The sequence below is a fragment of the Gopherus evgoodei genome, chromosome 19 (genome assembly GCF_007399415.2).
Source record: "Gopherus evgoodei ecotype Sinaloan lineage chromosome 19, rGopEvg1_v1.p, whole genome shotgun sequence".
Lineage (NCBI taxonomy): Eukaryota > Metazoa > Chordata > Testudines > Testudinidae > Gopherus > Gopherus evgoodei.
Genome location: NC_044340.1, coordinates 12,854,120 through 12,882,081, shown reverse-complemented (window position 1 = coordinate 12,882,081; position 27,962 = coordinate 12,854,120). Strand labels below are relative to the sequence as shown.

Below are 27,962 nucleotides of genomic sequence, written 5' to 3'. Positions count from 1 at the left end.
ATGGGAAAGGTGAGTGAGCGTTCACTGAAACAGCTGCTATTTAAATATCTGGTTTCTTCTGCTAAGCTCTAAGAAAGAGAATTTATTTGATAGATTAAAAATGTACGTATGTTTGAAATGCTTTTCTGTATACATGCCTGCTAAGGCAGGGGGAAAATGGTTAAGAAATGCAGGTTATTGTGTTTCATAATGATGGGAGATGCAAAGAGATTTCGGTCTTTCAAGCAGTTCTAATGCTAAGTGTTTTAAACCCAGAAGAGCAGAGAGATCAAATAGGAAGGGGGAATACTGTTGAGAAGTCTCCTTTGCAAATGGATGAAGGATCAAACCAATATGAGAAGGTCTGAGAATTCAGGGTTAAAAGGAGGAACCTCAAAACCTCTCTAGAAACTAAAAGGAGATCTTGCATAGGAGGACAGAACAATTCATTAGCTTTTACTTATCTCCATGAACCTTCTCTCCTATGTCTGCTAGAGTTATTATAGTCCATAGAGTTGTTTCCTAGTTTCTTCTCTTTATGGAGACTTGAAAAGCTGAGTAGATTTTTTGTGGGATGGGGAAAGGAAGGTGGAGAAGGATGAGAGTGAAAAAGATAACTCTGATAGATAACCCCAGCTTGTGTATCTTAGGAAAAGCAGCAGAGAGAGAACTCCTCATAACAGAAAGCCTTTATCTGGGATGTCTATGGTCAAACAAACTGAAATGTCCTAGAAGTAGCGGTTCTGGGAGTTCAACTCCTAAAATATTCATGGGGGCAACTTCTTCCCTACTGTCTCCTCCCACTTGCCTCACCCTGCCCATGCACCTCCAAAAAAAAAAAATGGTGATAATTGCAGCATTCCTCAAACTCATGTGCACTTAGGGGTTTAAATGTGGTTCTTTTTGGTAGTTTTTAGTTCAGAAAAATAGGAATTAATATTTTCTCATGCACTTATCAGATGATATACAAGCCCATTATTTTATCTGTTTGGCTTTGTATTTTTTTAATTAAAATGTTCAGTTTTAAACAAATCTGCTTTTGTCAGTGTAGAAGTCCAAACATGGAAAAGCATCCTGCAGAAGTTTACATGTATGTATTAGATACACACTGTATGCAAACATAGCCAAGTAGAACAAGCCACTATCTGAAGTTCAGCCAATAAGTATGATTCAGTCTGCAACTCAAAAGATTAATCTCTATGGAATCCAGTGAGAATGGGGTCAGCCAGTAGCTCTTCCAAGGAATGGCATGCAGTTTACAGAACAATTATGATCTGGAATTATGATTATAGAAACTGGTGAATTAACAACACAGGAAGCCTGCCCTTAAGTCTGAGCTATTAGCTTGTAGTGAGGAGGCAGCAGAAGAAAATAGCTTATCAATAAATCTAATGCAGTTAAATAGGTTTAGCAGCTTCTCTATGCTGAGGGTTGCTGTTTAACTGCTGTATATACCCTGCAGAAAACTGGGCTAACAGATCACTAGCTCCTGATCTGTTCTGTGCTCTGTGCACAAGAAAGCAGAGTTCTCCCAGTATTCTGTGAACAAGAGGATCCCTCTAACTATTGAGTGCAATTTTTGCCTCATGATATCACTATATGACTAAGAGGCCAATTAGACAGTGCTGCTAAATGTCATGATTTTATCATGAGTGCGATAATATGAGGTGTTTTTTCTTAAAGGACAAGCTCCTGGAGTCAGGTGAATATGAAATCTCAGCTTCTATTTGGGAAAAAAAATGTTAAACACGAAATCACAAATCCTAAATATGCCAACAGCAGAAATTAAATTAAAAAATCCCACATTTTATTATTTTTAAAATTTCATGATTTTTAAGGCAATCTAATGACTTTTTTTGGGCCTGATTCATGATTTTTGAGTGATCTGCATTGGCAATGGATCTTGGGCAACATTTTTACCCTAAGGACCAGATCCTCAAACTCACCTAAATTGCCATATCTCTACTGAAGGCCATGGATCTATGACAATTTGCACCAGCTGACGATCTGGCTGTAGCTGTACATTAATGCTAGAGAAATTTCAGGTACAGGACAGCACCAGGAGCTATCAAATTCCCAGAAGGAGGAGACTGCAGCCACCTCTAAAACATGGAAAGCTTAGAGGTCCTGGCTAGGCACAGTATTTCCCACTCCTGTTAGCTACAGTACCTTATGATCACATGGCAACACGAAGCATAGTAAGACCAGTTAGACCCAACTTGCCTTCTCATTTCTGATTCTAGAAAAGGTCTGACATTTACTCAGTCGAGATCCATGGCACACAGGATCTGGAGAAAACAGACAAGGAAGATGAAGAGGAAAAGTACAAAGACCTGAAAGGCAACAAGAAAAAAAGCAAAAAGACAGATGACCTTAAGAAAGAACTGGACTTGGTGAGTGTCCTTTTTGGGGTGGCCCTAATCTTGCTCCTATTGATGGTTCAGGATCAAACTGACCTGTATAAACAGAACGATTCTTGCAGAAATTAGCTGGTGTTGGAACAGTATGTCCTTTATTCCCAGCACTTCTCATCAAGTCTGCATTTTCCTAGGTGAAGTGGTTATAGCAGGATTTCACCATCACCTCCTTGGGTAAAGTTCCATTGGCACAGAGCAGATTGACAGAAAAATAGAAAAGCAGAAGCCAAACCTCTCAGTTCAGAAGCTGGTAATATGTCTTAGAAATGTGTAGCAGATTGAAGTGCAACTTTTTCAGGCTGAATGATTGGAGAGTGGATTAGTTGCTAGAGCTCTAGGCTAGGACTCAGGAGAATTGACTTCTATTCCTAGCTCTGCCAGTGACTTGCTGGGTGACTCATTGTGCAGGAGGTCAGACTAAATGATCATAATGGTCCCTTCTGACCTTAAAGTCTATGAGTCTATGAGACTTTGGGCAAGTCATTTCCCCTTTATTTGCCTCAGTTTTTCCATCTGTAAAATGGGAAGAAGAATACTGGCTTCCTTTATAAAGTGATTTGAAATCTACTGATGAAAAATATTAGATAAGAGCTAGGCATTATTACAGTACCTTCAAAGGGCACTGAGTTACCACAAACGTGTTTCCAAGGACTCTACTAATAGCAGTACTTACGTGGTGCTTTTCATCTTTCAAAGGTCTTTACAAACACCAGGTCATTAATTCTCAATATCCATCCTCTCCAATGAAGTGAAGGGGTGTTCTTATTTTCATTTTACTGATGGGGAAACTGAGGCACAAATAAGTTAATTTACTCAGTCAAAGTGACAGAGAGTCATTGCATCAGAGCAGAGATGAGATGAGAACTTGAGAGTTCTTGGCTTCTAAGATTGAGTTCAGAATACCACACTATGGGTAAAATTATCAAAAGTTCCTAAGTGATTTAGGAACCTAAGCTCCATTTTCAAAAGTGAATTAGGTACCAACAGGTCAACAGGACTTAGGTTCTCTGGTGCCTATGTCACTTTGAAAATGGGACTTATGCACTTCTGAAAATTTTATCCCATGTCTCTCTCCAAAACCAAAATGAAGTCCACAAAATTCCTGTTGGATTGTGTTTCTACCATGCCTAGCACAATGAGCCTCTGATCCATAACCAAGGTGCTTCAGTTCTGCAGTAGTACAATTAAACAACAATTTCACTCCAGTAAACTAGATTTCCAACAGGATGAGATGGAAATATTAATAATCTCACTAACGGTCATATTTTAACACCTCTGATGTAAGTTCTGCCTTTTATAGTCCAGAAAAGGAAGAAAGTACAGTTAAAGGATTTGTGGGGGTACCTTCTGACTCATTGGGGTCCTTGGCCATGTAAACTCACTGTGACCCGGTTCCCCCATATGTAAAATGGCTATATATATGCTCCACGGGTGTATTGTGAGGCCTAATTAATGTTTGCAAGCTCTGAAAGGTGCTATTTATGGAAAATAAAGAATTATCACCACGTGGGATTGAAAAAAACAAAGCCATCCTCTCTCCTTCCCCCATTATTCCACACGTAACTCTAGCAGCCCCTGGATTCATACAGAGAGTCAAATGTGTGGAGTGCCCAGGAGCGGCGCCAGGGTTTCTGGCGCCCTAAGTGGGGGTCCTTCCGCGCTCCTGGTCGTTGGCGGCAATTCTGCTGTGGGGTGGTCCTTCTGTGCTCCCAGTCTTCGGAGCACTTCAGCGGCGGGTCCCAGAGCGAGTGAAGGACCTGCCGCAGAATTGCCGATGATGACCCAGAGCGCGGAAGGATCCCCGCCGCCGAATTGCCACTGCGGGCGGCAAAATGCCACCCTCCCAAATGCTGGTGCCCTAGGCGACCACCTAGGTCGCCTAAATGGAAGCGCCAGCCCTGGGGGTGCCAGCTTTGTTATAAGCCATGTATCTGAGCAGTGTACTTGTAGCAATCAGTGTACTTCCTGGGCACAGGGGTCAAGGCTGACTGAATGGACATGCAGAAGACATCTATATAATGCTTTGTTCCTGCAGAATTACAGTCAGTTCATTCTAGTTTTCCAACACATTAACTTTGCAGCCTCTCCTACTTTTTTTAAATGATGCTGTTATGAGGGGAACTGAGAACAAACTTGTCACGTTAATGGATGATCTGGTCTGTTTGCCAACCCTGAGAACATCCCTCTACAGCAAGCATTTAAAACTCCCATACTGTTTCCTGAATAGTATCTGTTTGATTTCTGTACTTCCTCCTTCCTTCCTTCCAGTTCCAATCTCTGTAGCTAAACCCTACATTTAATCAAGTGCATTATACCCATGGGATGTCACTGCAGGGAAAGGAGAAAAGTTATCAAGTCTCCCTCTACAACCACCCCTTCCTACCAATGGCAATAACCTGCTGCTTCTGGCTATAAGACTGTAGTGCATGACTGCACGTGAGACATGTGATTGCTACTGTTCAGACTCCATTCCTATCAGATAAGGGCAATGATCTTTAAGTACACACACAGACACTGTAACACTTCTTAATTCAGCATGTTGACTAAAGTGCTCAGTGTTTTGAGGCCTATAGCATCTGAGTATTTTAAGATTAGTTATCCTATCTAAATGAAGCAGAGTTATTCATCATAACCAGCATCACACAGGATATGTCTACACTATAATTGGAGGTGTAACTGTGTGTAGCAGACACACCTGAGCTAGCATTGATTGAACTAGCCTGGTGTAACAATAGCAGTGAATCTGCTGGAGCACAAGCTAGCCACTTGAATACACCCCCAGAGCCCTAGGCGGGGTTATATGGAGTGCTGTCCAGAGGCTTCCTCAGACCCAAGCCCACCCAACCGGACCCAAACTTGAGATGGTCGAGTCATTTTCTGACCTGACTCTAAATCTTCCCCCCAAACCCGAGTCAGCACTGCCACCACTTACTGCCCATGGGGTTGGCATAGTGGTGGCCGCGTGTGCTGGCGGCTGCATGCCTCACTGCTGCCTCCTGCTGCACTGTACACATGTTGCAGAGCAAGAGGCACTGCAACTCCTCGGTGTGCACAGCACAGCGAAGTGGTGGTGGCCAGTGGGAATGGGGCACTTAGCCCTTGCTGGGCCAACCCCACAGGCAGGAGGAGGAGAGCTGACCTGAGCCCGACAGGGTCGAGTTGTTTTCTGAACTGACCTGAGCCCCACACTTGTGGTCAGGTCATGTCAAGTTGCAGGGCTTTGCTGCAGTCACACCTCAGATTGCCATGTAGACATACCCTGCAAAGAGTTTCTCTGTAGAGGAGGCTGGGAGGAGAGGGAGTTACAGAAGTGCTGAAAAAAATGTGGATGCCATTTCCCAATGCTAATTTACACTCCACTAGCTTATAAAACCTAACAAGCTCAAAGCACTTTACAAAAAGACCAGTTAAGCTGCACATAGACTCATAGACTCTAGGACTGGAAGGGAACTCGAGAGGTCATCGAGTCCAGTCCCCTGCCCTCATGGCAGGACCAAATACTGTCTAGACCATCCCTGATAGACATTTATCTAACCTACTCTTAAATCTCCAGCGATGGAGATTCCACAACTTCCCTAGGCAATCTATTCCAGTGTTTAACTACCCTGACAGTTAGGAACTTTTTCCTAATGTCCAACCTAAATCTCCCTTGCTGCAGTTTATCCACCTCTGTGGGGTGGATATTTGTTGTGACTCCCATTTCACATTTGAATAGGTACAGAGAGGTGATGGGACTTGTAAAAGGTAACACAATGAGTAAATGGCAGAGCTGGGATTAAAACCCAGAAGTCCTAGCTCTTTGGCTACAGCTGCGCAGAAAAATTTGAAATTTTGATAAAAGCTGTTTATGGGAGACTGGACTTTGAGAAAAAAAACATTCCCTAACCATCTCTACTCCCAGCATCTCATGCTAAGCCAAAAAATTGCACTGTGTCTATTTTTGTATGTAGATGGCTTCCCAACACTATAGTCTCTGATCTGTCAAGTATTTCAAAATAGAAATCATGCTTTAGTGTCTAAAATGATGGATGACTTGCAACCATGAAAGGGGAATTTCCAACTCCATCTTCCAAGTATGCAGCCCTGCATAATTAGTTGTGTGGTTATGGGCATGGTTCTTGCTTTCCTTTGAAGGATCAAGACTTTACCACCACTCCTTGAGGCATACCACCATATACTGGCAGCTGGACCAGTAGCCATGAACCCGGGGCAATTTTAGTGCTCCTCAACCCCAGAAATACTGAATTTTTCAGATCCACTTTCAACTTCAAGACAGTCTGCTCACTTCTTTTGTCTCTTTCTTTTGGCCTTCAGGATGATCACAAACTCAGCAAAGAAGAGCTGGAGGAAAAGTACACTACAAGCATCAGCAAGGTGAGTGAGAGCAAGGAACGGTATGACTCAAATATCCTTAGTTCATCTATGGCCTGAACCAAAGCCCACCGAACTCGGTGGAAAAGCATTGATATCGGCTGGCTTTGTAGGAGCCCCATAGTCATTATTAAAACAAAACATTTTACAGGCAGGCAGGTGGTATTAACTCTCAATAGATACTGAAAACAGAGATCAGCCCAGATAGAGTGATTGAGACCTGGATTTTGATATGAATATCTCTGAAGTTTGAAGAAATTTCTGAGCATTTTAAATCAACACTATTGGAAAGCTTAAACCCAATGTTTGGACCTGATTTAAACTTTCCCAGAGTCTGAGGGAGTTTGGACCCAGTATTCAGAATTGAATAGGTCTCAGTTTAAACAGATGGCATCAGTAAAACAATACAGAATCATAGAAATGTTGTGCTGAAAGGGACTTCAAGAGGTCATCTCTGAGGCAAGTAACCTAGATCTTGACAGATGTTTGTTTAACCTGTTCTTATAAACGTCCTCTGGCAGGGATTATACAACCTCCTTTGTAAACCCATTCCAGGGCTTAACTATTATTATATTTACAATGTTTTTTCCTAATATCTAACCTAACTCTCCCTTGCTGCAAATTAAGGCAATTACGTCTTGTCCTACCCTTGGTGGACATGGAGAACAAGTAAACACCACCTTCTTTATAAAAACCTTTTACATATGTGAAGGCTCTTATGTTCCCCCTCAGACCTCTCTTCTCTGGAATAAATATGCAGAGTTCTTTCTACCTTTCCTCCTAGGCTTTCTTTTCTAAACCTTTTTATTATTTATCTTATATCACAACTGTAGTGAGAAAGCTCACTGCAGATGACTTTACCTTTAAAGAAACCGGTGATTAGTGGAAGTCCATGGACTTGAATTCCTATTGACCCACATGGGGGGTGCACATGCACATTATGGCATTAACAATACTTAGGTATGAAAGCACTTTGAAAATATAAGGTCACAGACTATGGACAATCAAACCCCTATGTCCCAGGGAAGAAAGAGAGAAAAGCAAAGTTACAGGTTTCAAATATGAAGTCTGCATTGTCTGACTCAATGTTTACAATGTTTTTTTGCATTTGCAGGGTCTCACTAGTGCAAGAGCAGCAGAGATTCTGGCCCGAGATGGTCCCAACGCTCTCACTCCTCCTAAATCCACTCCTGAAATCATTAAGTTCCTCAAGCAGATGGTGGGAGGGTTCTCCATCCTCTTATGGGTGGGGGCTTTGCTCTGCTGGATTGCCTTCGGGATTCAGATTGCTCAAGGCGTTGCTTCAGCGTTTGACAATGTAAGTACTATACCAGCTATCTGGTCATCACCTCTTTACAGTCTGGTAGGGCTTTTTAGAGAGCTAGGGTCTCCAATCTTCCTACTTCAGTACTGAATCATTCCAATAAATGACAGATTTATTGGTATATTCTGTCTGCTGTCTCTTCATCTATCTTAGGCTTTTGTACTGCCACCCATCACCATAGTATCTAAGCACTTTTAAGTGCAACAGTGAAGTCTCTAATGGACTTTATGGAGTCTGACTCTTCTCTTTTGGGGTAAAAACTCTACTTGGAGAAGGTTCTCTTTGTTTGCTTCTGGTTGGTTGGTTGCAGTTCTTGTTTTATTCTGGAGATTAGGATAGATGGGACTTTGAAGACACAAAACAAACACATCTTAAGTGTGGTGGGAGAGGGAGGGAGGGTTGTCTGTTAATTATTATGGTGGCCTCTGCATCTTCTGCGTTGGGGTAAATCTTTCAAAAGCACCTAAAGGATTTAGAAGCCTAAATTCCATTTCAGCTCAGGATTAAACAAAGACTGTGAATGGCTAGCCAACTACAAAAGCGGTTTCTCCTCCCTTGGTTTTCACACCTCAGCTGCTAGAAGAGGGCCTCATCCTCCCTGACTGAACTAACCTCGTTATCTCTAGCCTGCTTCTTACTTGCATATACATACCTGCCCCTGGAAATTTCCACTACATGCGACGAAGTGGGTATTCACCCACAAAAGCTCATGCTCCAATATGTCTGTTAGTCTATAAGGTGCAACAGGATTCTTTGCTGCTTTTAAAGTGTCATAAGGCTATTCAATTACTATTCCCAATCCAATAGTTTCCAGGAATTACTGGAATTCTCCTGAAAGCACTTATTCCTGTGAGCTCTGCAGCCTGACGTCTAAACCCAAAAGATTCAAAAGTTTGGATGGGCACCCAGTCTTCTAGGTGCAAACCCAAACTGGAGGGAGTGTAGTTCATTTCCAGCCTTCTAGTTGTGTGTTTCCACCCTGGCCCCCAAACAGCTGGCTTGGCCTCCATTCAGGTGAGATTCTTATGAAAACTCTTAAACCCCTAGTTTGTCATTTGAGGAGCCGTTATGGTCCTTACTGTTTATTAACATGCATGAACAGACGTAGAATTCCACAGTTCTCTCTTAACCAGTTAAACTAGTTCCACCACTGCCTGAAGAGATTATTTTATCAAATTGTGTAATTATGATTTGTACTAGGAACAGCAGTAAATGTTGTTTTTAAACTAACTCAAATAATTTCTCTTATTGGTCAGCTGTACCTGGGAGTAGTCCTCGCACTGGTTGTCATCCTCACCGGTATCTTTGCTTACTACCAAGAGGCTAAAAGTACGAACATCATGGCCAGCTTCAGTAAAATGATTCCACAGGTGAGTGGCCAGCTTTCCTCTCTGTTTCTGAAGAGCAAGAGATCGAAACGGTTGGAGGTTGAAGATTTTAAATGTATTAATGGCACAAAACTGGCCTCAATAGCCTGTTAGAGTGTGCACCCTCTTTAAAAATGAAGGGAGAATTAAGTTTCCCTTTTCACTCAATAGTGGCTTTGCTCATGGTATTCCCATAATAGAATTCAGCACCCAGGGCTTTCGGTGGATGAGAAGCAGAATCTGGTCTTAAAATACAGAGTTGGGAACCAATTTTTCTCCAAAATCCATCCTTCATCAGAAGGGTTCAGATTGGTCTTGGGCAATTATCCTCTCTCTTACTCAAACATGAGATTCTTTAGTTTGTTTTATTGGTGTAACCCAGACTAATGTTAACAATTATCAAGAGTGCCAAGCGTATGTGGTTGTGTATGTACATGTATTGCTACCAGGCATCTTGCCCAATGAGCTTGCAGCATAATATGGAGTTACTGCTCTGTCAGGTTGTAAACTGAATTAAAAAAAGAATTCACCAAAGAGAGCTGGGCAGCAGTATGATTACAGCAAGGGAGACCTCCCATTCCTATTCCCAACTCTGCTACTCACTGTGTATAACCTTGGGCATGTGGCAACCTCTGTGCCTGTGTTTACCTGTCTGTGAAATGGCAATAGTATTACCTCCCTTGTAAATCTCTTTGAGATCCTTGAATGAAAGGTGTTATACCAAGTGCTAAGTGTTATCAGCTGACCTTGGTGATCTTTCATTGGTGACTTATGTGGAATTTAGAAGATGATGAGGAAGAAAGGAATTATGCTGATGTATAACAAAGGGGAACCAATAGGGATGAAATTCAGCCTGAGCAGAGCTCAAAAATGGGGGTAGGTGGTACACAGGTCTTGTATCTGCTTTCTGCACAGGCGTGAATTTCACCCATGGTGAAAGCAGGATGTGGGACTGGTTTCACTCTTGTTGTTCTCTTGTCTCATAGCAAGCTCTTGTCATCCGAGATGGAGAGAAGAAGGAAGTGCCTGCAGAGCAGCTGGTGGTGGGGGACATGGTGGAGATTAAAGGTGGTGATCGGATCCCAGCTGACATCCGTCTGATATTTGCTCAGGGGTGTAAGGTAAACACCAGCTTTAGGATGTGTGGGTATGAAAAAGGATATGTGATGTTTATGCCACTTTTTTCAGAGAGGTTGCAAGAAAGGAGAGACCATTTGTACAGAGAAGATAGCTCAGCAGCCAATAGAAACCTTGGTTTTACATCTATGCTGTCCTTGTGCAGAAGGTCCACTGTAGCACACAGTTCACATGGGACAGAAAAGCCTATTACTTATAACAATTCCCCACTCCAAGGAGAGTCAAGTGCAGCATCTCTCCATCATGATACCACAGCCAATCTCCTGCCAATGCTATTTCCCAGTGCAGTGCCCCAGTAAACACTCGGAAGCACTGACCAGTAAACCTCTCTGCAGTGTTGGAGTAGCTACTTGAGTTATGCTGCCCTCCAAATCACTAGGCACTACGCTGGTTTGATTCAATTTCCATGATAATAGAGGCATTTGCCTTGTCATACTCTCCTATCAGGAACAAAGTTAGACTCTTCTGATTACTATATCCCTGCCACCTACCACTACATTATTGCAGCTCTTCCATACAAGTGCACATAAGCAAGGGTTGCCAACTGCATGAGTGTGTCTTTTGTTGACTGACAGGTGGATAATTCCTCCCTCACGGGGGAATCAGAACCACAAAGCCGTTCCTGCGACTTCACCCATGAAAACCCCTTGGAGACTAAGAACATTGCATTCTATTCTACAACCTGCCTGGAAGGTAACCTTCAGACTGAAGGAAGGGGCTGAAGAAGCTGCCTGTGTATAGGCACCACATCACACCTGCTACTAATTCTCGATGGCGCTTTTTCTAGGAATCCCCAGAAAGGTTTTGGACAAAGAAAAACAAATTAGCAATTACAAAAAAGAAACACATCATGCAAAGAAAAATAAAACTCAAGCACTGGGCAAGCCCTAAGTTCTATCTAGGATCCACAGCTGACATGTATTTTTGGCTGTCCGGTCTGGTGCTTGATATAAGCAATAGCTGATCCACTCCTGCTTGCTTTTGGCTTTCCCATCATTATCCTAAGTCATGGAAAGTCAGAGCTGCCCATATATAAGTGCTTCAGATGCTTGAGGAAGTTGCTCTTATTTTCAGAGGGGGGGAAAAGTATTTGGTGCCATAAATATCCAATTATTTACTACATGTTTGTCTAGCACTCTGTACAAGGCTCCCTGATTGTTGACTGAGGCTTTACAGTGCTACTGCAGTACAATTAACGAACAACACTGATGAAAATACACTGCGAGACCCTCTCTTCCCCTAGGTAGATAATCCCCCCCGATTTCTGAGAGGGATGTAAAGAAAAGAATGAGAAAGGTCCCTAATAACCGGGTAATATTGCACAAAAGACTTGTAGCACAATGGGGTCTGGGTCCAGGACTGGAGCTCCTAGGTGATGCAGTAATATTATATTTCTTTACTAATTGTAATTCTCTTTAGGGATCCAACCCCACACTGTGCTGATAACCTCTCCTTTTCTTCCAGGTACTGCCACTGGGATGGTAATCAACACTGGGGATCACACTATCATCGGGCGCATTGCCTCTCTGGCATCTGGAGTTGGGAATGAGAAGACACCCATTGCTATTGAGATTGAGCACTTTGTGCACATTGTGGCAGGAGTGGCTGTTTCTATTGGGGTTCTCTTCTTCATCATTGCCGTGTCCATGAAATACAAGGTTCTGGACTCCATCATCTTTCTCATTGGCATCATTGTGGCCAATGTGCCCGAAGGACTGCTAGCCACCGTTACTGTAAGTCTACACAGGTCATTAGCATGCATTGTACAGCTCTGCTTCTGCTTGTATCACAGTTCACGTCAGTGTGTGCATCACAGTACAAGGTGGTCTAGTAACAGGGCCAGTCCTAGGTTCCTGCACTTAACAGCAGGGGATCCCCAATTCTCATAATCCCTTAGTAGAGCTAAGATTAAAATTGGTTCACTCTTATTGAGAAATGGGCTAAGGATGGAACTGTTTACTTAAATCCATCTGAACTTTGGGGCTTTGGACCCACCCAGGTTTTGGAAAATCCAAACTCAACTCCCGACCCAATATCACCATGTTCAGCCATCTTTAGTTTTTGTGATCTTATAGCAGATACAATAGCTGCTACAAGATCAAGTATTCACAGGTGACCTAATGTGAACTCATGCCAGTCCTGAGAAGACCATACAGAGATCTTTTTAGAGCTGGGAATTTCCCATTTCAAGATGGGGAACTCTAGAATTAGCAGAAACCTTAATCTCAAAGGCTTCAGCACAACAATTCCATGTATCTATGTGCACACATCCACATACCCTTTAATATAGTCTTAGGTACCATTTCTGTCCCCGTTACTGATCCGCTACATGACCTTGAGCAAGCCATTTCCCTTCTATTTGCTTCCATTTCCTCATCTGTAAAATGGGGGTATTACTACTTCATGTGTATATAAAAGATTCAGTTCAGTAATAGTTATAAGCATTTCAAAAGCCTCAGACAGATTGTACAAAGAAGTGGAAAGTATTATGAATACCATTAGTAATAGTCCTAATCCCTTCCTCAGCATCAAGCTACCTATGTACTTCATGTGGAAAGAACTGCCACTCACACATCAGTGGTCTTAGCCACAACCATACTCAAGATGAGAAACCACTGTCAGTCATCTCTGGTGACAAACAACTATAATAATTATTAGCACCAGGACACCACAGCGATGGTCACTTTGGAAGTATTATGACAAAGTTAGTGGTAATGTCAGCTACCATTAGCTTTGCAGTTATGAGCATCTCCCAAATTCCAGCCCTTGAAATATGCTCCTAATGGCTGCCATGCCTTCCTCCTATCATCAAGGCAATAATAGTCTTGTCTAACCGCACATGAGCCTGTGTGCCAGATGCAGTATTTGCTAACTAGAGGCCAGATTCTGATCTCAGTTACACCATTATAAATCTGGAGTAGTTTCACTGGCATCAATGAAATTACTCTAGATCAGGGGTAGGCAACCTATGGCATGTGTGCCGAAGGCAGCACACAAGCTGAGTTTCAGTGGCACTCACACTGCCTGGGTCCTGGCCACCATTCCGGGCAGTTCTGCATTTTAATTTATTTTTAAATGAAGCATCTTAAACATTTTAAAAACCTGATTTACTTTACATACAACAATAGTTTAGTTATATATTATAGACTTAAAGAAAGAGACCTTCTAAAAACGTTAAAATGTATGACTGGCACGCAAAACCTTAAATTAGAGTGAATAAATGAAGACTCTGCACACCACTTCTGAAAGGTTGCCAACCCCTGCTCTAGATTTACATGAATGCAATGGAGATCAGAATCAGGACTTATAGCTTTAGCAGGACTATAGTTGGTTCAAAAATACCATTTTTAATTAAAAAATTCAGAATTTATTTCCAAAAAGCTCGGTGAACATTTCCTGGATTTTCAACCAAAAAAAAAAAATCTTTTGAGGAAAACCTTTTTGGCTAAGTTTTTTGGAAAACAAAACCCATTTTTCTTCATTTAAAATATAAAAATTTTACTGCATTTTTCAGCTTTTTTCCTTGAAAAAAATGTTTTAGTTGACATTTCAAATGAGCTCAGGTTACAATCCATGGAGTTGCGCTGTGCACAGCTTTATTACATTGCTCACTGTGATGGTACCTCGCTAACAGGGAGCTGCAATTCTCCCATTCTCCTAGGTGAGTTTGTCTCTGACTGCCAAGCGAATGGCAAAGAAGAATTGCCTGGTAAAGAACTTAGAAGCTGTGGAAACACTGGGCTCGACCTCCATCATCTGCTCTGACAAGACAGGGACCCTCACACAGAACAGGATGACTGTTGCCCATCTTTGGTTTGACGATCAGATCTACTCGGCTGATACCAGTGAAGAACAAACAAGTAAATATATATGGGAGCTGGAGAAGGGCAACTGGGTGGCTTAGACATGCCACAAGTGGATGTCAATCTGAATGTAGATGAGGCTGATGGTGACAACTTGCAGTCACATCATCTAATGGCTCTTTGGTGGACTGCCTTCAAGGGACTCAGGACAGGTCCCACTGGACAAGCACCACTGGACATCAGAAAAAGCAGTCCAGCTGGTAACAAGAAGTCTCTCCCCATACCTTGTTGACCATCTTAGTAGAGATGGCAAGACTGAATGGAGCCTGAACTCCAATCTTATCCCTGCAAATGGTCCTCATAAAATCAGCTTGAGGCACCTTGTGTGCGGTGGGGGAAGAGAGCCTGTCCTACAGCTGTTTTCTGGAGAAGTAGAATTCTTCAGTCTAGGAAGTACCAACCCATCCCCTCTCTTCAGGACTAAACAAACAAGGTGTCTTTGCCAAAATAACTCTGGCAGGACTGGTATGGAGGTATGGTGTGCATGGGGGAAGACATGGTTTGAATTTCTATATACCTGAATCTCATAAGAATGGCTGTTTTCTCCTGCAGCTGCTTTACCATAAGGATTCCACTATCCAGTATCTAAAAAGCTACAATATTTGTATGGTTTTTTGCTTCTTTTCAGCCCAGTCCTTTGATCAAAGTTCTCAGTCGTGGGCAGCTTTATCAAAGATTGTAACACTCTGCAACCGGGCTGAATTCAAACCAGGACAGGAGAATGTTCCAATCATGAAGGTATCCGTGACTTTCTGAGCTCATTTCTTTTCCACTGAAAAGACTGCATGCAAAGTTTGTCTTTGTTTTTAGTGCTGCCTTTCATTTTAAAATTCCCATCACTTTTGTGTTCCTTGCTTTACCCTTGAAAGAAATATAAAGAGGGAACAGACAAAAGCAATATTCATTTAAGTCAAAAGACAGCTCAGATATCAAGATTAGTCTTTCCACACTATTAATCTTAAACTAATCAAAAGATAGAAAGGGTAAGAGCTCTGAGTTATTTCCTTGTAGAGCATTTGTTATGGGCAGTACTCTGATTAGAACAGGGGACTCCAGATTCCTGGGCTCTACTCTTGATTCTTTCACTGACTCTGACATGCAGTGGAACTCACTTGACAATTGGGTAAACCGAGGCACTGACACTTAGAGAGTAGAACATTCATTTGCCGCAGAGCAGAGTCATAAAGCTTCCAGCAGAGCAGAGAACAGCCACAAATCTTTCACTTCCACTGAATTAAATGCAAATCTCATCTCTTTGCAGTAGCTTTTTCACAACAGCAACCCTAAAAAATGGCTCAATATCGCTAAAGACCGCAATTAATAAAATCAACAGCAGTACAACCCAAATGTTCCCATGACATAATTCAAGAGAAGGATGGAAAATATAATCTCTCATACTGATTGCTTGCTTTAGGTAAACTGGTTGGTGCTTTCCTGCCAGAGTGACAGCTACATTAGAAAGTACACACTCTATCACACGTGTGTAAAGTTACTTCAGTTCCTTGGATAAAAGTGCAAAAGTATTACTACTAAAAATACATGTTTGTTCTTCAATGCACAGAGAGTTGTGGTGGGCGATGCCTCTGAAACAGCCCTGCTGAAATTTGCTGAAGTAATCTTGGGTGATGTAATGGGCATTAGAAAACGGAACAGAAAACTGGCCGAAATTCCTTTCAATTCTACTAACAAATTCCAGGTGTGACTTTCTTCTTTGGAAAATGAACCAGTCAGTCCATATCTTTGTCCAACCCAGTGTTTGTGGCTGGGGCATGGTGACTTTAATGGGGAAATTCATTATCCTATGCAGTTTAAACTCAGAAAACCGGAGCAATGTATTTCCATGGAGGCAGCTTTCCTGCTGGAACTTTCATGCAAGACCATGCAATTAGTTCCAGGGAATTCAGGTTACATTATGAAAGAGGGAATGGAGCTGTAGCCCATGCAGTATGGCCAAGCTGCTTTGAGCACTGTATGTAGGAACTTATGGTTTCTATAAACATTATTAAAGACGAGGGTGAATCCAATCTGCATCATTTTATGCAAATAACAGTACTGACAGCCCTCAGGCTCCTAGAAAGTTGACAATGCTGCCTAAGACTGGGCAAAGTTTGGGCACCTGTGTCTTATTATTAAAATAGGATACTAGATCACTGTGTGATAATAATAATATGTCATTAGAGCAAGGTATTTCATTCTGTCAAAGACCAGATTTATCACTTCAGAAGAGATAATGCACCATTAGTGAAAAAGAGGAGGAGAAATATTTCTTGACTCCAAGTTAAATGGACTCTTGTGGCCAAAATCTGCTGTCAGACAAGTATGGCCAATTTCCATTGCCATCACGGTGGGGGCTGCATATCTGAGGGCAGAATTTAGCCGTTGATGGGTTACAGTGGAAACTGAAGGGGACCATACACTGTTTTAATTATTCCATCTTCCTGGTGCATACAGCTCTCAATCCATGAGACTGAAGACCCCAATGATAAACGCTTCCTGCTAGTGATGAAAGGAGCCCCAGAGAGGATCCTAGAGAGATGCAGCACCATCATGATCAATGGCGAAGAACAGCCACTGGATAGAGAGAGGGCTGAGGCTTTTCAGACGGCATACATGGAATTGGGAGGCCTGGGAGAGAGAGTGCTGGGTGAGTTCAAAAGGGAACTGAAAATGGATTGCAACAGAGAAAGGAATTGGGAAATTAAAACTGAGTTAAATGCCAGTGGCCCTGGGCAACTGGATGTTACAATAATGGATGCATTAGGTGTGCATGGGAATATTATACATGTGACAATCCTCATTCCAGTCTTGGAATGACAACTGAAAATGGGTGCAGTCTCAGAGGAAACAGAAGAGAAACTACCTGCTCATTCATGGATGAAATGGTAAAAAACAAAAACAAAAACACCCTCAAAATAAGTAGAGGGTTAACCCACTTCAACACCGCTGTAAACTCTTTCCAGCAGGGGCCTTGGGACAGTAGCTTGCACTATGGGGGAGGGGGCAGGTACCAGCTCCATTTCTTTGAATGCTGGTGCTGTAAAGGAACATTAATGCAGCTGACAAGGGATTAAAATTCCACCACAGAGGACATTTCATGGTTGTTCTTTAAAATGCAATGGTGTAATGTAGAGAAGAACTAATAATCATGCTGAACCAGGTCTCCCTTTCTCTTTTACCCTTCCCCGCCACCCTGCTCTCACACTGCTCTACTGGGTTTCATTCCAGGCTTCTGCCATTTGTACCTGCCAGAGGATGAGTTTCCAGACACCTACCCTTTTGATACAGACTCCATGAACTTCCCCACCTCCAACCTGTGCTTTGTAGGGCTCTTATCCATGATTGACCCACCTCGCTCCACCGTGCCAGATGCTGTATCCAAGTGCCGCAGTGCTGGGATCAAGGTAGGGTTTCTGCCAGTCAACAGCACAGCAGGTCTACATAAGGGATTCCTAAAGCGCCCATGATATAGCCTCAAGTTCTTGCCGCATCATAGTCACATTTTACTGTATTCAGATTAGACACATCTTGGGAGACAATTTAAGTCTTATTATCTCATTAACGTTGGCCTGTGGTATTACCTGGGAGTAAATTTACACCCACTTAAAGTCTCCTTTACACTGCCAGCGTGGTATGAAGAGGACTTAATGTAAGTGGGCCCATTGCAAAGATGGGCTGAAACCAAAACCCCAGATGCAAAGGGATTCCAAAATTTAAGGGGAGTGCAGAAGTTGATCCAGATCCAACCTTGTAGCTCAGGCCCATTTCTAATACACAAAGGAACCTATGGAGCTGGAATTATTCACCCTAAACCATGAAAGAGTGACAAAATACCTTCAGAAAGGGGAAGAACGACATTTAGATCATAAAAGCTGAAAACTTTTCTAGTCTATGCAAAGCAACAGCTTCCCTAGCTGTCTTGCCAGGACATCCTCAAGTATATATTCAGCTCAAGGCTAGTGATGGGGGTGAGTTTCAATTGCATATTAGATAAGGAAAGGGAAATCAGCCTTTGAAGCAACTGGCCTAAGGCATAATGAAGGCTGTCCCGATATTGGGTAAATTGCTGGCATTCTGAGGCTGCTAGGCTTGCTACCAAGCAGCTTTCTCTCCTAAAAGGTTGAATAGACACGTGTCCCAATTTTCTATGATACCTCCTGTCACAAGGACCTATTTTATGTTGCAATATTAATCAGTGTTTCCAACACACAATGCAAAATCAGAACAAAGAGCTTCTTTATTCTACAGTATTGGTCCCTATCAACTCAATAGCAATACAACAGCATGTGGGGTTATTAGTGTACTATACAAAAATAAATACAGGACCTCTGTTTAGGAGAAGGAGTGAGGCAGATCAGAATTAGAGAAGGACTCTGGTTTCCTGAACCAAGCCTTCCCTTTCACTTTCAACTCATCAGTGTCAATGTCATTTGGCTTAGGAACTGGTGCTAACATAGGGCTAGCAGGTTACTAGCAATAATCTGAATGTCTTTGAAAACCTGACTGCATGCTCAGCATGCTAAAGAAACAAAGCCATTCGTTGGTGGAGAATAGCCACCTCAGTTCACCTTTCCTTCTGCTACTCTTAAGGTTCTCATTCAATGCACCTGTCCCTTCATCAGGTTATCATGGTCACTGGTGATCATCCAATCACAGCAAAAGCAATTGCCAAGAGTGTAGGCATCATTTCTGCCAACAGCGAGACCGTGGAAGATATTGCCAAGCGCCTCAACATTCCAGTCGAGCAAGTCAATAAACAGTAAGAGCAGATAGCACGCACCTGTAGCTATCTGGAAATGAAACCTTTCCTTCTCCTCCAGTGCGTGTATTAACCTGTTTCTACAAAACAGTCACTTTTTGCTCTCCTGCTTCTTGGTACTTTCCTAGCCTTGATATCCATCCAACTATTCATCTCTTCTACCCAGAAGCATCCATCTAGTTTATTCTGAAATGTACTGAGGCTGAATGGAGTTTTGATGATTCAGTGAGAGAAGAATAAGATAACCCATTCTACCATTCCACCTCTTCCAGCCGATACAGCATTGCTCCCTATAGCACATTCTCTGTTCTTTTGCAAGGTCTACTGATGGGGCCTACTACCACTTTCTTCACTAGGGAATTGTAATAATATCTTGCATTTCTACAGTGCCTTTCAAGTAATTCCCTGGTGACAAACGACTAAGGCTACTTAAAATTGACTTGCTTATTGCTGCCACACCCAACTCACTGAACTGAGTACAATGTATGAATGTATTGTTTGCATCTAATCCTTTATGCCTAAGTTTCACCGTGCATTCCTGTGGCTATTACAGGGATGCTAGAGCTGCTGTAATTAATGGAATGGAGCTTAAGGATATGACCACGGAGCAGCTGGACGAGATCTTGATCAATCACTCAGAAATAGTCTTCGCTCGCACCTCACCCCAGCAGAAACTGATTATAGTGGAGGGCTGCCAAAGGCAGGTGAGTGAGAGAAGGCAAAAGATAAAAATATGTGGCCCTAATGGATTTGTACAGTGATGGTATTTGCTCAGATGTCCTCCTCAGCAACAGACAGAAGTGATAACCTAGTGGTGTTAGAAACAGGTACGAGGGAGGGAGTGGAGTTCCAGGTTCTCTTTTCATTCTGCAGCCATCTGAATCTACATACTGTAGTGTGCCTTCGGCACTCCTGTCCTACACTAGATAGAATCTAAGCTGCTCCATTGCATGTCAGGAGTCCCATGTTGATACTGGCTGACTGACACTCTTCTGTGGTAGGGCCTGGTGCTTGAGGGGAAGTAGCACAGCTGTAGCTGCACTTTGAGTGTGAAGTTCTAGTTGTGACAGGCACCTGGCACAGTGCTGGAATCCCTGGGGCCAAGGATTTATTATTTAGGATGCCCCCTTCCCCAGATGGTTCTATAAACCCAGATGAAAGCAGCATTGTGACCATGCCCTCTTGTCCCTCACCTTCAGTCTCACTTAGGCCTTCTGTACAGCTGTGTTTACAAATATAGGGCATGAATCCCAATAAACTGCTTTATAACATGATTTGTCTAGGGCCAGCCCTTGTTAAACTGTCTTATAGCTTAGATAGGAGACTAGAGCGGGACAGGATTTTAAGAGTTTTGTCCCATTCACCGCAGTTATTTTAAAGCTGTCTGGAGTAGAACCAACACAGTGGATATATAGTGTACCATGAAAAAGGTAAGCAGACAACCATACAGAATTTCTCCAAGGGACTTTTCATGGCTGTGCGATCCTCCTGCTTCCCCACCAATGCAATCTGTGACTTACCTCATGGCTCTCGTTCAAATTTGCCAGGAAAGCAGATGCAGCATGGCCCACTTTTCACTTTTGTAGCTTTGGCAGAGCTGAGCTTTCCCATCAACATCAGCTCTTTGGGTTTAATCCTGAATTGCTTTCAGGGAAACAATGATACTACTACTTAATTTCTAGTATCACCCCTTTTTAGATGGCAAGCTCTGGGTTCACGTGTTCTGTGCTGTGCAGATGCCCGCACTCCAGTAAGATTTGGTTCTTTGAAGGATGAAGAGCAAAAAAAGTCAATTCACGTTCTATATTTAGCAGCTAGAGCCTATAAGCCCTTCTGTTCCTTGTATTATTTATAACTGGTATCACAGAGCAAAATCCCCCAAGGGACAAGACATTCAGTATTGGTCATAATCAGTTTGCCACATTTTTTCCTTTGATTTTTTCCCCGATTCTGCTCAGAACACTCCAAATTCTCCAGAAGCCAAAGCATCTTTGAGAGAATACTTGGTTACATTAGGAAGTTTCATCAGAGAGGCTAGTCCAGAGAACTGGGGCCTTTTCTAGTTCACCAGCTCAAATCAGTTCAGGTTCACAAACTAAAAATGAGGTTAGTATTTAGTGGCTGTTCAGTAGCCTTCATTAAAGCTGGAGTGGGGTTGGGGAGGCGTCTCAGCTACTGAACGATATCTACATCACAAGTCACCCTGAAATTGACAACCTTCATAGACACCTTAGGAGAGAGGCCAAGGAGTGGATGGACCTTGGTAATTGAATCCCCCTTTGCCCCCACAAGAGTATTCCTGGTTTCTTCAGCCAGGGATGGGATACATTGCAAGGCATTGTAGAGGAAATGTATGCTACCACTGCCTATATTCTACCTGGCTAGATGAAGAATTTGGTTTCAGGCCAGGACTGCCCATCCAGCACCTTTCACCAGCATACATTCACTTTAAAAGAACAGCACAAGGGCACTGACATTAACTTTAACTTGTACTGAACTCCACTCCAGAGGCTTTAAAGGTGGGGGCTTTTCCTTGCTGGAGGATGGACTAATTTCCTCAGTCACCTGAATCCTACTGTGTTCCAGGATGCAGTTGTTGCGGTGACTGGAGATGGAGTCAATGACTCCCCAGCTCTGAAAAAGGCAGATATTGGAATTGCTATGGGTATCGCCGGCTCCGACGCAGCTAAAAATGCAGCTGACATGATCTTGCTGGATGATAACTTTGCTTCTATTGTCACAGGAGTGGAGGAAGGTAAAAATAAGATTCACTACTCTCATCCCTAATGTAAGCTGCAAGCAGTCACATTGGACTTATAGACATTATCCCCTGTCTTATTATTTTAAAGAGGCCCACTTGCTTGCACTATTGTTCACTTACATTTGCACATACCATTACCTGGAATATGCATGAAACCTGGGGGACTGCATGTTCATTTTGTTGCAAATGTATGTATGCAGTTACACATTTGTGCATACCAGAATCTCTATTTTTGTAAAAAAGGCATCTCCTAGGGCTAAATGGTAATTACGTATCCAATTCTGCATGCACTGGTCACATGTAATATCCTACACCAGGAGTCGGAAACCCTTCAGAAGTGGTATGGCGAGTCTTCATATATTCATTCTAATTTAAGGTTTCGCGTGCCGGTAATACATTTTAACATTTTTAGAAGGTCTCTTTCTAGAAGTCTATAATATATAACTAAACTATTGTTGTATGTAAAGTAAATACAGTTTTTGAAATGTTTAAGAAGCTTCATTTAAATTTAAATTAAAATGCAGAGCCCCCCGGACTGGTGGCCAGGACCCGGGCAGTGTGAGTGCCACTGAAAATCAGCTCGCATGCCACTTTTGGTACACGTGCCATAGGTGGCCTACCCCTGTCCTACACAATCCAGTCAGTATCTATGGACTTAATTTCCTTATTCAAACTTCAGACTCTGTGGACCTATCAGAACCATGGTAGCTAACCACTTTAAAGTTAGAGACAGATGTGAATCACCTCCAACCACAAACACTTCCTAGGGTTTTATGACCTGCTCACAAAGAGCAAGGCAACGTTCACTGATACTATTTGCTCAGTTCTGCTGTGCCTATCAGTTTGAATCCTGAACAAAAGCCCTTCATTCATGTCTGATCTCATATTGCTTTCAGCCTCAAGTTACTAGTGTTGCAACAATCTCCTGTACCCTTTCTTTTCTATTATTTGTTTGCCACCCTCTCTTGCTTGACCCCAGCTATATTACCACCTATTCTAAATGTTCTAACTTTAACTGCTAAAAAAAAATGGTGGGAATTTTTCAGCCAGCATTGGCCTTAGTGAGTATTTTAAAATAAACTTTCTGTTTTTCCTCAGGCCGCTTGATCTTTGATAACCTAAAGAAAACCATTGCCTACACCCTGACCAAGAATATTGCCGAGCTCTGTCCTTTCTTGATCTACATTATCGCCAGCATCCCACTTCCCATTGGCACAATCACTATCCTGTTCATAGACCTGGGCACAGACATTGTAAGTGGTCTTATCCCAGACATGGTTAAAACTATCTGGCCGCTCGTGCAATTTCACATGCATTTTATTGACTCTGAGAATGAGTAAGCGGCTAGAGTTTGAGTGCCAAGGAGACTCTTGAGCCTCTCTGGGTGTGAAGCAATTAGATTTGATGTACTTCTTTGAGGGATTAGCCATCAGTCACAAACTGAGAGCCTAATCACATGGGATACCGAGGATAGCAAAACAAGCAGAGGCCTAGAGTGAAAGCAGATGGATTTGGAGGAGGAGAAAAAATAAGGTGAGATGGGGAGCAAGGGAGAGTGGAAAGTAAAGTCTTTGCTCATGTGCATTGACCACTAACCCACACTCTGGCCAGGCCTTTTGATCAAGACATGCAGGCAGTGAACTATCAAGAGCACATATATTACCAGTCAGACCATCCTCAAATTACCCATTTGCTACAGTATAGGGAATGACCACCAGGCATACAGATGAGGCATCCTTTATGCTCCCCATAGATTCAAAAGACCCCTCCTCTCCTTCTGGTTTCATCCAATCCTTTGGGGCAGACAAGCAATATGTTCATGGCTCCAACGCATGCGTTTCAGACCTCACCCAAACCTTTCTATGGTTCTGAACTGCAGACTTCATTGAAAAGACCCTTTTATCATTTTCTCCTTGACATCTGGGGCACTCAGTGTTAACATAATCCAGCTAACAGACATTGGAAAAAGAACAGCCAGATTTATTGAATCTCCCAGAAGCAGGCAGAGGTGTGCCAGTGATGTTCTGAAAGACAATTTCTCTTGTAGATCCCCTCTGTTGCATTAGCCTATGAGAAAGCTGAAAGTGACATCATGAACAGGAGACCCCGGCACAAGAAGAAGGACAGGCTGGTGAATGAGCAGCTTGCTGTGTACTCCTATTTGCAGATTGGTATGTTGGGTCATTCACATAAGAGGTGGGTAGGCTGGATGAGGAGATTGAGAGTCAGTGAAAGACTCTTGAATTTGGTTCCTGGTGACAGGAAGGAGTGTAGAGTAGTGTTAGAGCAGGGGAGAGGGAGTCAGGACTCCTTAGCTCCATTCCTATGATCTCAACTCATTGTGTGAGCTTGGGCAAGCTTATTTAACTTCCCTCTGGCTGTGTATGCACCTATGCAATGGTTACAGAAATGTTTTATCCATAGGAGATGGGAGGCTTAATGTCGAGTGCGCTGAGATTCTTGGTTAAAAGGCTTCCTATACGATCCATGAAAGTACTATGGATCCAGAAAGAGCTAGTTCACTCTGCCTTGTTTCCCCTCCCTCTGCCAAAATACATTAAGTCTCACTCCATCCCTTTCTTATTTCCCTCTCTTCTACTTTGCAGGCATCCTACAGTCGGTTGGAGCCTTCCTGGCCTATTTTACCGTGTATGCTGAACAGGGCTGGCTTCCTAACACACTGCTTGGCTTACGTGTCAGTTGGGAAGATGATTACTATAACGACATAGAGGACAGCTATGGGCAAGAATGGGTAAAGCATCTGTAAAAAAAATCCTTTTCAGTTAAATCCCTAGTTATAACTGGAAATGGAAGATTCTCTCCCCTCACTGGGGGTGGGGTGGGGGGATGAAGGGAAGCTTAGAAATGTTTGGAGGTGGACCTGATGGGGAAAGATTTAATTTTAGTGACTTAGATTAATTTTAACTTTACGGCACTAGATAGGAATTAAATTTTCCCAGGTTAGATTTCTTGGAGCTGTTCATTGGCTTTGGTCATTCAACTTCAGAGCCCACTAACTTGGACATCTAGAATTCACCTCTTTTTGCTTCTCTCCTACCCCTGACACCAAACATCCTCCCCTATTTCTGTCTCAGCTATAGGTCTTTGTCAACAGAAAGCTCTCCACCACTCTTGCCTCCCTTTCTAGAATATGTTTAGATCCCCTCTACTCCTCCAGTACTGCTTCTGCACACCACTACTGTCCAGCTGTAATAATACTCTCTATAGTACAATACTGACTCTCCCCTTCCCAGCACTGTGATGCAATGTTGCTTAAATTCCATAACCTCTGGCTGACATTAAATGAGTGTTAAATAGAACCACAACCTCAAGATTTAATTCCATAATCCAATACTGAAAGTAGGTCCTAATAAACGCTGTTCCCTAGAGGAATGCTTGCTGCCCAAGACCATGATGGTTGTGGGGGGCTCCCATCCTTACACTGTTCCCTACAGCAATCACCATATGCAGAGGAATTAGGTGAATTGATGTGAATTCCCCAACGCCAAGGCTGTCAATGTTCTCTACCGCAACACCTAATGGGAGAGAACAATAGATTTCAAGCTGTTGTACAAGTATAAAGGTGGAATTATTCCAGACTTATACCCATGTAACTGGGAATCAGTCTTTAGACTATGCAGCCATTCCTATAATGTAAGTATATACACTTCAGTGCTCGACATCTAACAAAGATACTTTTTTATTCCTTTGCAGACTAGATACCAACGGACATACCTGCAGTGGAGTGGCTACACTGCCTTTTTTGTCAGCATCACAATTCAGCAAGTGGCAGATTTGATCATCAGGAAAACAAGGAGGAATTCCCTTTTCCAGCAGGGTCTTCTCAGGTGGGTGCTAAAAGTTCATTAATAGGAAGGGGGTCTTTGCCCAGAGATCTAACAGTCTTACTCAGCCTCTGCATGTTCCTTGGGTGAAACTGGAGTCAGAAATAATTTCCTCCATTCTTCCTTCTTGTTCCTACCAACTTCCTCTCTCCAGCTTTTCTCCATCATCCAAGTTTCAGTTAGCAATGAAAATAGCCCCAAGAAAAACAGCTGTTCAAAGTTGTTTGAATACTGACATTTCAAAATTAAAATGTTTTAAAATGAGATTTTTGACATTTTTACCATTTCACGCAAATCCCCACCTCCTTTAAAAACAAAACAGAACTACAGAGCTAATCAATATTTTTCAAAATTTCCAAGAAGGAGAAAATGGCATTAAAGCTTTTTCATTAGTTTTCAGCCAGCTCTGGTAGACTTCTGACTTCCAGGAGCTACTAATAGGCCAAACTCTGTCAGGTGCTGAGCACCCTTCAAGACCAATTGGAGCCAAATGACTGAGGGCATCTCACAGTACTGAGGCCACAATATAAAGGCCGACATCTTGTCCATATGACCTTTATGCTCCAGGATGAATGGGCTGTATTCAGTTTTACATTCAAAAGGAAAGACACTGTATCTAGCCAGCGTGTCTGTCAGAACCACAGTCCCTTCTGAAATGCTCATTATGGACTGTAGCACAGACCCTGCCCCTAGTTAAGTAGGGCATCTACTCAGATTTGTACCTTTTGGTTACATGGTGTTAGAATGGTACCCGCTAGTCGTAAACACTAGTGTAATAGAGATCACATTATTATCTTTATTGGTTTTCTTGTAGGAATAAAGTCATCTGGGTGGGTATATTCTCCCAGATAGCAATCGCTCTGATTCTCTGTTATGGTCTCGGAAGTGTTACTGCCTTGAACTTCACGCCGCTTCGGTGAGTTCCAATTCTTCTGTGTTCCACCTCTTCTTCAACTGTAAATATACACATTACATGGTAGGAAATCTACACTCAGTGGCATGGCTGATTGGAGGGGCATGCCATGTGGAGTAAACTTCTTAGATAGCAGAATTCAAAGACTAAGTTTTAGGACATAATTACTGAGTTGAGTTGGCTGAAATTTCTCAGTCAAAAAAAATTGGGACACATTTTTCATGATCTTTTTCACAAAAATATGTCCCATTTTTGGCCAGCTCTATTACCAAGGATAGAGAAAACAGTTTATACAGAATAAGAACCTCCCTAGCCCTTATTCCAGAACTCAAGCTATTGAGTGAGACTATAAAATGTTTGCTTGACTACATTTTATTTAAAATGACTTTCCTTTCATATGCCAATCTAGTTTCTGATGTCTTCTGAGTCCAGGATATCACAAGAGAGCCTCATTTTGCAGCCCAATTTTCAGAGCAAACAAGTTCTCCTCATTTACAGATTCAGAAAGGTCAAAGGGCCAGATTTTTTCTCTAGTGACAACATCAATTCAGAGTTCAGCTGGAGGGACTGCTCCTTTCAAATGATAAGAACTGATTCATGAATCTCCTTTCTTTCCCTTTTCCAGGGTTCAGTATTGGTTTGTGGCCATGCCTTATGCCATCTTGATATGGGTCTATGATGAAATCCGCAAGCTTTTCATCAGGCAATACCCAGGAAGTAAGTAGAACCCTCCCTGGGACTAGAATTCCATTCTCAGTCCATTTCTACCACCACCCCCCTTCCGAACCCCAGCTGTATCATTTTCATAGAGATGATTTTAAATGGATTATCTAGATAATTCCTTATTTAATTTTCTTCTACTTGAAGAAAAAAAAATCCTAATTCCTTGATATTTTCCCCTCCTCCTATCATAGGTTGGTGGGACAAGAACATGTATTACTGAAACAGCCGTCATCACTGTTCTCCTTTCTCCCTGCTGGAGAGTTCTTTAATTGTCTCATCCGGCCTCTGCTGCTGAATGGTCCTGTCTGTGCAATATAAAATAACCACAGGGGTTCCCCTCATCATGAAGAAACATGGATTTACGAGGCTGAAAAACCACCTTACATTGTACTGTAAAGCTTACACTTGGCTAAAAATTTAAATGCTATTTTTTATAACAACTTTTTTTCCTCTTTAAAGTGTATAATTGTAATAGAAAAAAACCCTCTTATGTATATAGATATTAA

General features: G+C 42.4%; 1 protein-coding gene across 2 annotated transcripts; it reads left to right on the top strand.

Annotated features, from left to right (window-relative positions):
* ATP12A (ATPase H+/K+ transporting non-gastric alpha2 subunit) lies at nt 1–27,676 on the top strand. Of its 2 annotated transcripts, none has more exons than XM_030538145.1 (23): nt 1–9; nt 2,223–2,372; nt 6,711–6,770; nt 7,882–8,085; nt 9,348–9,461; nt 10,445–10,579; nt 11,171–11,288; nt 12,060–12,328; nt 14,257–14,455; nt 15,087–15,196; nt 16,020–16,154; nt 16,910–17,102; nt 17,684–17,859; nt 19,078–19,214; nt 19,768–19,918; nt 21,801–21,969; nt 23,074–23,228; nt 24,023–24,146; nt 24,582–24,727; nt 25,690–25,823; nt 26,635–26,736; nt 27,359–27,450; nt 27,648–27,676. In XM_030538145.1, the coding sequence occupies exons 1-23, from the start codon at nt 1–3 to the stop codon at nt 27,674–27,676; spliced, it is 3,111 nt and encodes a 1,036-aa protein (XP_030394005.1). The 2 variants fall into 2 exon arrangements, with proteins under 2 accessions (XP_030394005.1, XP_030394006.1); XM_030538146.1 differs by lacking the exon at nt 1–9 and adding an exon at nt 1,401–1,409.
* The last annotated feature ends 286 nt before the right edge of the window (nt 27,677–27,962 follow it).

What these genes read in the sequence shown, in the direction of transcription:
- ATP12A (XM_030538145.1), top strand. An exon ending in GTCGAGCAAGTCAATAAACA is followed by an intron (nt 19,215 to 19,767) that starts GTAAGAGCAGAT and finishes TGGCTATTACAG; the next exon opens with GGATGCTAGAGCTGCTGTAA. An exon ending in TGTCACAGGAGTGGAGGAAG is followed by an intron (nt 21,970 to 23,073) that starts GTAAAAATAAGA and finishes GTTTTTCCTCAG; the next exon opens with GCCGCTTGATCTTTGATAAC.